This window comes from Cryptotermes secundus, unplaced genomic scaffold (assembly GCF_002891405.2).
Source record: "Cryptotermes secundus unplaced genomic scaffold, Csec_1.0 scaffold635, whole genome shotgun sequence".
NCBI lineage: Eukaryota > Metazoa > Arthropoda > Insecta > Blattodea > Kalotermitidae > Cryptotermes > Cryptotermes secundus.
Genome location: NW_019733328.1, coordinates 704,341 through 715,181, shown reverse-complemented (window position 1 = coordinate 715,181; position 10,841 = coordinate 704,341). Strand labels below are relative to the sequence as shown.

The window sequence follows — 10,841 nt, the reverse complement described above, 5'->3', positions numbered from 1 at the left end:
CAAAAAAAAAAAAAAAAAGGGAGAAGAGAAGGGAAATAAAGACAGTGAACCTAGAAAATGATAGCGGAAGGAGAAACAGTCGTAATACAGCTGTAGCTATCTGGAGATCATGAACCGGTAACTATAAGATTTATTGATGTAGTATCACGGAAGATTGTTACTCCTCAAGTACTACACTTTTGACAGGCCACCATTTCATAGCTCAGTCGGTATAGCGACGGTCTAAAGGTTGGACGTCTCGGGTTCAATTCCGGGCAGTGCAAAATTTCTGGAGCCTCCTCTCCAATGGATACCGGGGCTCTTTCCCGAGGGGATAAAGCGGCAGGGGCGCGAAGCTGACCACCTCCATCTAGTGCCGAGGTCAAGAAAGGTGCAGCTACACCTTCACTCTCCCATATAACTTCATGACATAGTACTTAACTGATTACGCACAGGGACAACTTTACCTTTTGCTATTTCTCCTGTCTGTCCAAAAGACTGCATTTCAGTTTATTTAGCTCAATGCTAGCTAGACCAACAACGCTAACTCCACACGCTAATTCTCCATATGCAACTGTCATAAAACGGACCCATACATCCTTCAGGGTCGACTCGACCAATTGCCCTGTGCAGGAACTCAGCTGTCTTCATTAAATAACAGGCCTGTCTTATGAGTAACAGCTCGGGTATTTTTAGTTAACCGCGTCAAGGTCATTCAGCTTTACCTTTTCTCGCTACAAAACGGCCGTGACAGTAATTCCGTAACGTTTAGGCTTCTTTTTACGTGAAACAAAACAATAAGAACACTTGTCAATAGAGTCGTTCCACTCATGAAATGTTAGATAAGCCCTACGCCATGAGGGAGTAAGGGGGAGTGGATGTATAGATCCACGTTTCTTTGACTTCGGCACTAGTTCGAGGTGAGTGGTCAGCTTCACGCCCCGGCTGCTTTACTCCCGGGCAAACAGCCCCCGGTACACATTGAATAGGACGCTTGGTGGGCCCCAGAACCGGCCTGGACAACGTGGAGAAGAGAAAATTCTTGAGTGTAACAGATATCAAATGCTGTCGGTAATTCCTATTAAAACAGCGACACTTGTCAGGTTAATATTTTATATTACCCACATGTTTCCCGTAACAACAATTTTAAATACCATAAGAAAATATATAAATATTTAGGCAGTGGATTCTGCGAATGCTGAAAGCCAGTCATGTTACAGCAAATTATAATTAAGATACCGTAACCGAGACCGCCATAAAGATGAAAAATGCGAGATAAAATTAGTATTTCAAACAAGAACCTAACCTAAATTCCTCTATGCGACTATATATCCTCCGCTTTCAGTATTGGCGCTGAATAACGTGCGCATCTTACCTGAGCATGAAGAAAGAGGGGTGTCCATGCATTCAACGCTTTGCGCAGGGAAATGCATAGCATTATGGGAAACCAATGAAAGGTTCAATTATGATGTTTTAAATATCTCGGCAACCTAGAACTATATGAAACCAGAGGCGCGGAGGACTGCAGACAACTGCATAAGTAATTAATCTATAATTACTGACGTTAGGCTCCAGCGTCGAAAATGGCACAAAGAACATCCCTCTAATCAGCCACACAAAAGTTAAAATATATTGTACATGAAGATAAAATAGTGACTATGTCTATATGGCCTGATGAAACTTTTATTAAAAAAAAAAAAGATGTGACAACAACGGACAGCTGACAGGAAACAACACCATTCAAAATACTCGCATGTCCTTACAATTTAGTAACCAGCTGCTGATGCTTCTCTTGCTCATACCAGACTTCAACAAATTACCCAAACATTTATATTTGCAAAGTTAAAGGGCCTGGATAGCGCAGGCGGTATAGTGACTAACTACGGGCTGGATAACACAGGAGTCGGAGTTCAAGTCCCGGTAGGATCAAAAATTTTCTCTTCTCCACGTCGTCCAGACCAGTTCTCGGGCCCACCCAGCCTCCATCCAATGGGTACCTGGGACTCTTTCCCCGGGGTTAAAGATACAGGAGCGTGAAGCTGGCCACTCGCCTCCATCAAGTGTCAAGGTCAAGAATGGAGGAGCTATACCTCCACTCTCCCATGTCTTCATGGCATAGTTGCTTAGTTAATTAAAAGCACAGGGGAAACTTTTATATTTTTACTAGCAAAGTTAAACATATGAGCTTGTTTGGATCTGTCTTCACATTTGCCCAGAAAATCGGAACTGAATTCAGCTACACATTGGATTAGTTTAATTTGAAGTTACATTTATGTTCGACCTAGCAGATATAAGGAAGACTAATCCTGAGAGAAAGTTCCACTATAAAGACCGCCATGTAAGTGAGTAAAAAGGGAACAAAATCCATGGTCACCATATTGTAAAGTTGTTTCCATCACTAGGTTGTACCGCACTGAGACTTGCTGATCTACAGACTGTCAATGTTCACCTACTAAGACAGTGATATTTTTACAGTTGTGAATCATCAATAGGCGAATTCGAATTTGAAGGGAGGGGGGTTGGAGTCAGGCTATCCTTGTGGTATGACCAACAATTATGCTATCAACAACTTGGCACTTTTTGTTAATTTTGCAGTAATTTGATGACTGAGGCCTGATGATAATCACTAGGCATAAAAAATTAGATTAGAAGTAACAGTATACACGTCACACAGGGATTCCAATAGCACACTACAAATAAGGACATTTCAGAAGATTTCTGACACATACTATATGTGAAAAGCTCAAATAATCCCAGTTTGTACAGATGTCCTCCAGCCCTTTCAGACACACTGATAATACATACCAGCTGTTTTTAAACTAAAAATCTCTGCATTTTGACCACAGAGGTAATGTTTGTTTCATGGATCTCACAGTAAGCAACAATTATTTACATACACAGGATTAACTCTGTCCTTGTAATGGAAATGAAATGTATCTCTGTGAGGTACAATCCAATTTTTTTAATATTATTAATTATTAATAAATATTACTTTTGAAAATGTTTACCTAACTTTACATTGATATTAATAAGTATCAAACATTATTGGGAACATACTCAGAAAAACACCGTGCACCAGTAGATATGCTCACAATGGCACATGTTAACTACCATGTTTAGATCACCAAAAAACATACATCGGTCAGACCATACATTCCTTAAGAACCAGATACAGAGAACATGTCAGAAACATAAAATATAACAGAGAGGATTCAGGAAACATATACCAGTATGGCAAAATAGAGGATATTACAGACAAAATCAAGCATCCAAGATAGGACCTATTAATGAATATAATGGAAAATTTTTACATTTATTCATAAATGTGTGTGGCTGCCACTGGACATATGTACCCATATAATAAGAATTCTTAATTAAGTGCATTTATATTGACAATCTTTTAATAACTGAACTTATCTTAATTATTTTAGCATTTTAATCTATCTTGATTTCTAATGGTATAAATCCATTTTAAACAACATGTGTTTCCACCTCTGTGGTCTAGTGGTCAGCGTTCCTGGCCACAGATCCAGAGGTCCGGGTTCGATTCCCGGCGCTACAAGATTTTTTTGGAGAAGTAGTGGGTCTAAAAAGGGGTTCACTCAGCCTCGTGATGATAACTGAGGAGCTATGTCAAGGAAATAGCGACTCCGGTCTAGAAAACCGAAATTAACAGCTGTGGGTGTTCGTTGCACTGACCACGCAACACCCTCTCTCCGCAAAAGTTGGCACTAAACTTTGCCAACAAGCGGTGGTAACTCGGTCGGTATAGTTCGCTTGCGGACTAAAATCACAGAGTTTGTTTTGTTTTGTGTTTATCATATATGTAAAGTGTTTCCTCTGTAGTGTTGGTTTTGCCTTCTGATGGTGGACAGTAGTGACGGAAACATGTAACTAACTAACTAACTAACTACATGAAGCTGAGCCCTTCTTGAGAAGCCACCAGTTGCACACCTACTCAAAAATTTCCCAACATTTTATGGAACCTGAAGCTTCATTACCATGTTCACAAGAGCCCTCCATTTGTCCCTAACCCAAGCCAAATCAATCCAATTCATATCACTCCATCCTATCTCTTTAAGATCCATGAATGGTGACATTTCATAACCTTAGCTGGTGATGCAATGTCATTTAATAGTCAGTGAGTCAGTTATTCTTAATGTGCATTATCTTTAGGCTAATACCTAAATCAAAACTCTTGTAGCAACATGTGAAGGTAAGCCTTGTTTTAGTGTTTTATTATTTTGCAGTCACTAGCCACTTCTCAACATGGAAACCTGCTGTTTTCACCAGCCAGTGTGAAAGCCGCACTGGGCATGATTCTAGAAGGTGCCAGGGGAAAATCAGCCAAGCAGCTTCAAGAAGCTCTCAGACTTCCAGATGATGAAACGGTTATGCGGGACCAGTTCACAAATTTACTCAACTCTCTACAGGTGAAGTCTATCACAGAAATTAAGACATATACATGATTACTTTTAATTTCATCATGAATGTCATCTTGATTTATGATTGGCATTCCAAACTACTTCAACTCTCTCACGTTTTGGGCAGGTTTGCATAATATAAAATATTTAGCGATCAGTTTGGAAAAAATGCTGGCATTAACTTCACCATGTCTGTCTGTCTACCTTCTTGCCTGTCCTAATATAAATATGGAGAAAACTTACAATGCAAAGTTTTACTGAAATTTGCCAGAACATTCTAATTTTGGTCAAAGTTAACAGTAACAGACATTCTAAAATTACCATCTATGTGTATTCCTGCTTTAGCATTACTCACTGCATATTTATCACAGCAAAAATTGTTGGGAAGAAAAGTGGTAGAGAAAAAAAGGAGCATATATTTTATGCCCAACAATTTCTCCACAACTATTTCAAACAAAACGGAATGAAGACACAATAACTGTCATGCTGTGAATACATTTCCTAAATTGTTAAAGCATTCAGGAGGTGTATCCATATTACAATGTTGTCCTGTATTCTGTTGATGAGACATAAACATACAAGGTGTGACAATTTGATTCCCGGAATGGCCGCAATGTGTCAATGGAGTGTTGAGTCAGGAAAAATCATGTACCCAAGCATGTTTGGACACGTTCAAAAATGTGTTTACATGAGTCACAGACCAACCGAGTCATTCATTCCCGAGCAGCAGAGGGAAGCAGTATGTGTCTGTGGTATAATGCTGGCGGAAAAATGAGTGACAAGAATTTGGAGCAGTGAATAAACATCAAGTTTTGTGTGAAGACTGGTAAAAGTGCTAGTGAAACGTTAACTCTATAACAGTGGTTCATGGTGAATATGCTGTGAAGAAATTGAGTGTTCTTGAACAGTATAGGCAGTTCAAGGAAGGGTGAGATGTGCAAGATGACCCAAGAAGTGGGTAGCCAAAAACGCGAAAGACAGATGCAAATGTGGACAGAGTATGAACCTTGGTCAGCTCAGATCGAAGATTAGGTGTGAGACTAATAGCAGAAGAAATGAATATGAATAAGGAAAGTGGGCAACAGATTATTACGGATAATTTGGGAATGAGAAAAATTTCCACAAAGTTGATGCCTCGAATCTTGACAGATGACCAGAAACAATGTCCGCTTCACATTTTATCTGATCTTTTACACAATGCAGGGATATATGATACGGTCATTACCGGTTATTAAACGTAGTGTTTTCAATGTGACCCAGAAACAAAACGCCAGAGCATGCCATTGAAAACAGAGAATTCACCTCAGCCGAAAAAACAAGCATGTCTCGCTCGCAGTTTAAGATCATGCTTATGTGTTGCTTCGATCACAAGGGGACAGTTCACTATTAATTCACTGCACAAGAACAAACAGTGAATCAACAGTGTTATTTGGAAGTACTGACAAGGTTACAGGAATCTGTTTGAAGGAAAAGACCTGAAATCTGACCTGACAAGTGGATTCTCCACCATGACAATGCCCCTGTGCATGATGCATTAAGAGTTTGCGAGTTCCTGGCTAAGAAATCCATTACAAAAATGGACCATCCACCTTATTTACCTGACTTAGACCCATGCGATTCTTGGCTCTTTCCAAAATTAAAAAATGCCCTGAAGGGACAAAGATTTGCTGACATTCTTGACATCCAACACAACGTGATGATACTGCAAGGTATTCCGGAAAACGATTTTCAAGACTGTTTCCAGCAGTGACACCATCGTCTCACGAAGTGCACAGCTTCACAAGGATATTACATGTATTTCGAAGGCGACAGGAGCCACTAGTGTAGAGGTAAGCAAATTCTGCTTTCACAGGGCCCTTCCAGGAATTAAATTGTCGCACCTTGTACTGTGACATGTAGACCCATTGCTGAGTGACAGCTGTGTAAACAGACGACAGTACAACAGCCGCTGCTAGGGAACAGCTCTGTGGACACGCTGTTTCCCAGGCAATGAGAGGACATGTGATAATGGAAGAGATGTCTGTGTGATCCGTGCTGGGGCTATAGAGTTGAGATTTGCATGTGTGAGAAGCAAGAAGCTGGTAGCCGAGGGTCGGGACAATTTGGGAACCCAAAGTAAGGAAAAGGCCCGCCACTGAAGCCGCTACCAAGCAACGACTAGTGAAGATTGAGAAGACTTTATGTGTGCTGTAGTTACAGTGATGTTTGGAGTGTGTAACTCAGTGAGGCTGTTGTAGTTATTTGTAGTTACGAGTGTGTCCAATATATCCAATTACCAATCCAAACCTTGCCTCTGATTACACCACATGATAATACAATGTGATGAAAATTACCATTTTCAAGGCAACGGCTCACTAGTTTCCGCTACAACAGACATCAGACCAAAAGATGAATTGCTGAGTGTGGTGGCCGCTATTCGGTCTTCCCGAAGTGATAAAAGAGAGTTCATTCATGAATTCAACTCAGTCAGAGATTCATTTGTAAGATAATTCAGATGGCAGTTCAATAGTTGAGTATTCAGCTGTTAACCAGATAATATTTGTTAGCAAACAACGACTAGCAAACAGACATTGCAGACTTTGTGTGCTATGGTTACAGCAATCTTGAGAGTGATATAATTATTTGCAGTTATGACACATGAGCGTTCAGGAAATCTATTGACCAATGCAAACCCCATCTAAAGCCACTAATACAAGTGACAATATTTATGATTATATTTCCAGTTTCAGACCAGAATTCTTACACATATATGTTTCTACTTCTAGTAAAGCTATAAATCTTATGACACAGGTAAATAATCCATCTAACATAGTGGAGGCAGCAAATCAAATATTCCTGTCCCACACAATCACTCCACAGCTGCAATATGAGAGTGTGCTCAAGAAACACTACATGGCTCAGATTGAAAAGGTGGACTTTTCCTCACCCGTTTCTGCAGCACAGTTCATTAACAGATGGGTCAACATGCTCACTCATGGACACATACCATCTCTTGTAGACTCAGGTACTTAATATGGCTTACTGTCCATTATATGCCGGTTGGTTCTTACATTATTTAATGATGCATAGTTGAATGAAACTGTAAATTCATTCATAGTTAACTTAATGATGCTGTTGGAATCTCAGACTATACAGTATTGAATGGTCAGATGATAGTGAATAATGAATTGTAGAGATGAATTGTAGAGGAGATGTGGAAGGAAGTGGTCATGGCATAATCAGAGATGCTATCCCAGCATCTGCTCAGAGAGACTGACAGAAAAGAGAAGCTCAGTCATGATAGCCGGTCTAAAAGAAAGCCAAACTTAAACCCAGGGCATTCTGGATACACACACACACACACACACACACACAGCAAAGTGACCTCATAAGCCTAATTTATNAGAGAGAGAGAGAGAGAGAGAGAGAAGAGAAGATAATCACACAACTGTATATTTTGTTCACATGGTAAGAGTTGTTGAATGATAAGTATGTACAGACCTGGAAGGAAGCAGTTGTAGCCTCTTTCAAGACATTATCCTTGTATTCACTTGGAGAGAGTGAATAAAATTATGAAATCCAGCTGAGATAACCTAGGCATGTCAGCTGACTGAGGGAACTGTGTGTAGAAAACTGAGGTGCTGAAAGCTGTTTGAAAGTCATCACATGGAAGGCCAAGAAAGAATTGGTATAAAAACTGATTCTAACATATTATGTTGTGAAAATATAAACTTGATATGTCGTGTGATCAGGTCCAATTATCAGTTTAACCACTGATTTATTTTTACTGACTTTTTCAAGGTGTTTCTCAGTTCCTCCACGCAATTTCTGGCTAGTACCTCAATCAGGCCATAACAGTTTACTTCCAAATACTTTCCAACTCATCAGTCATCAATTATTCTACCATGTGAGGTTACATGAGACATACTGCTGCTGTCACAAAATAAACCACAGAAAAGACATGATTTCAGAAAACTGTCAATAAACCACTAGTAACTGTAATATTATGGCCGCGCCATAGCTCAAGCAGTTAGTCGCTGGCTTCCTACTGCAGCGGCCCGGGTTCGAGTCAAGTGGGATTTGTGGTGGACAAAGTGAGCTGGGGCAGGTTTTCTCCAAGTGCTTCGGTTTCCCCTGTCAATCTTCATTCCACCAATTGCTCCACAATCACCCTCACCTATCATCTGGGGCTGGTACAATAGGCCAGAAGTGGCTGCAGTACAAGGGACTTAGTCCCACCCCACTAGCAATAAAAAAAAAAGCGAATTAAAAAAAACTGTAATATTTGTATGCTTTTATGTTCTCACAGATAACCTCTCAAGAAACACTAAGCTAATGATTGCCAATGCCATGTATTTCAAAGGGAAATGGCGGAATGCATTCGACTTTGACAAGACATCAGTGAAATGCTTCTACGTAGAAGTGAATCAATGCCTTGACACATACTTTATGGAGATTGTTAATGTCTACAATTATGCCTATATTAGCAACCTTCATGCTCATGCAGTTGAACTGCCTTATGAGGTCAGTATATTTAAACATTATAAAAGACCTTGTAGTCTATAACCCACCAAGTGCTGGGTCAGACAGGACACCCAAACTTAAAGACCGAGGATGTGATAACGTGCTGACAGATAGTCTTCAATACCACATGAAGGTAGTATGGAATTCTGGTACACACATTTTCAGAGGCACCCTTCAATTGTTTTCTGTATACAGGAAACAAGTACAGGGTAATGAATGGGATATGAAAGGTTTGAGGACTGAAATACAAGATGCACTATGCATATAGCCATGTGATATTAACATTCTTATACAAATAAATATCACGATTATATTTTTTTTGGGGGGGGGGGATGCTATGATTCACAGTTTAGCAAACAGGTATCAGCATTTCAGAAAAACCCTGTGCCTCCTTCTATTTTCTCCCTTCATTTCACCTTCCCATTTTCTTTTTGTTTTCTTCTTTTATCAATATCCTTTCCTCCTATGTTTCTAAAATGTTCCTCTCTCATGCATGTGCTCTTCTAAAACAGTCCTTTTTGGGGCCACTGGTATAGTCCCAGCCCTTCCTTCCACACATCTGTACCAATCTGTACTTGTCCAAGAGGCAGAGCAAATACAACCTGACACTGTCGGCACTAATCTCATTCATAGCATGTTGTGTTTTGTGTCATCTGTAGCTAAAGAAGCTTTCAGTGGCATCACACTGTGTGTCTGAAATATTCACAGTTACTGATACAGAGAAAAGTAAATTGTGCAAAACTGCTGGAACTGACAGGAAAAACTAGGACTGGTATGAGTCCAAACTAAACTTCCAAATTCTGAAGAAAGAATCCATAAACCGTTATTTATTTGCATTTGTATGATTTATAACAGGGTAACCAGTTTTCACTGCTGCTTTTGCTACCAACGAAACGCAACGAAATCCACCAAATGATCCGTGACCTGACTCACGTCTCACTTCACAACATAGTGTCTTCTCTAGAACTCACTGATATCCTGGTATCTGTACCACGTTTTAGTATCGACTACAGCACCGACCTGACTCAGAAGCTAAATGAGGTGAGTGTACCAGCCTTAAAGAAGGAATTATGACATATGTCATGACTGAATGTTTTGGAAACATTCAATCATTAAATTTTGAACACGAAATATTACCATACCTTTTCATATACACATAAACTCTTGCTACAGTAAAGGACATAAGACTATGTGTTATATTGGCAGCCACATCCACCATCACACTCACCCTTCCTATGGCCAGCAACTGTCTCTGCTCTGTGCAGGGTACAGCATCAGAGCACTAATAACTTTTATGGATTCTTGGCATGATGTGCATGAAATGAATGCATTAGGGCTGGTCATATATGTCTGCCCACGTTTCAATCTGAGAAGCACACGATAAATTAAGTATGGACAGTTTGTTGCACAAGGCAAACCCCAAACTTGTACCTTTTCATTTCCTAAAATCAGTACTACCAGACAATGCACAAACCCTTGAAGTGGGAGAGACGCTAGCACCACTTAATACAGGATCCTGAAGGTGTGGTGACAGATCTTTAATATGCAGCTTTTGTTAAGGCATCTTTTTGTGGGTAAAATGTAAGGCAATGAAATGGAGGCTCACGAAATCTGCATTTAGCTTTCAGTTTGGTAATGACAGCAAATGAAACACTGGAGTTAGGTAACTGAATTTTTGTATGGAGATAAATCATACATATGAAATTAAAAATGGTGCAGCCTTTCGATGTTATCTTTAAGGGATGCATCCTGTTGTGTGTTAGTTCTATATATAATTTCAGTTTGTCCTGTCAAACACAACATTCCAAATAACTCGCTTACATTTCACGGTGCATAACTGGGTTTACTGATCATACAACATCGCAACATGTTTCAGCTCATGGATACATTAATAAACCTTATACTATTCAATTAAGCCTCCTATATGGCTCCATA

General features: G+C 39.8%; 1 protein-coding gene across 1 annotated transcript in view; it reads left to right on the top strand.

The window, feature by feature from the left end:
• The window catches only part of LOC111868029, a 65,929-nt gene that overhangs the window by 48,375 nt on the left and 6,713 nt on the right, over positions 1-10,841 (top strand). The window contains exons 12-15 of the mRNA XM_033752904.1: positions 4,230-4,412; positions 7,194-7,407; positions 8,692-8,906; positions 9,762-9,947. Of these exons, the coding sequence (XP_033608795.1) occupies positions 4,230-4,412; positions 7,194-7,407; positions 8,692-8,906; positions 9,762-9,947 (798 nt within the window). The remainder of the gene's footprint in view (positions 1-4,229; positions 4,413-7,193; positions 7,408-8,691; positions 8,907-9,761; positions 9,948-10,841) is intronic.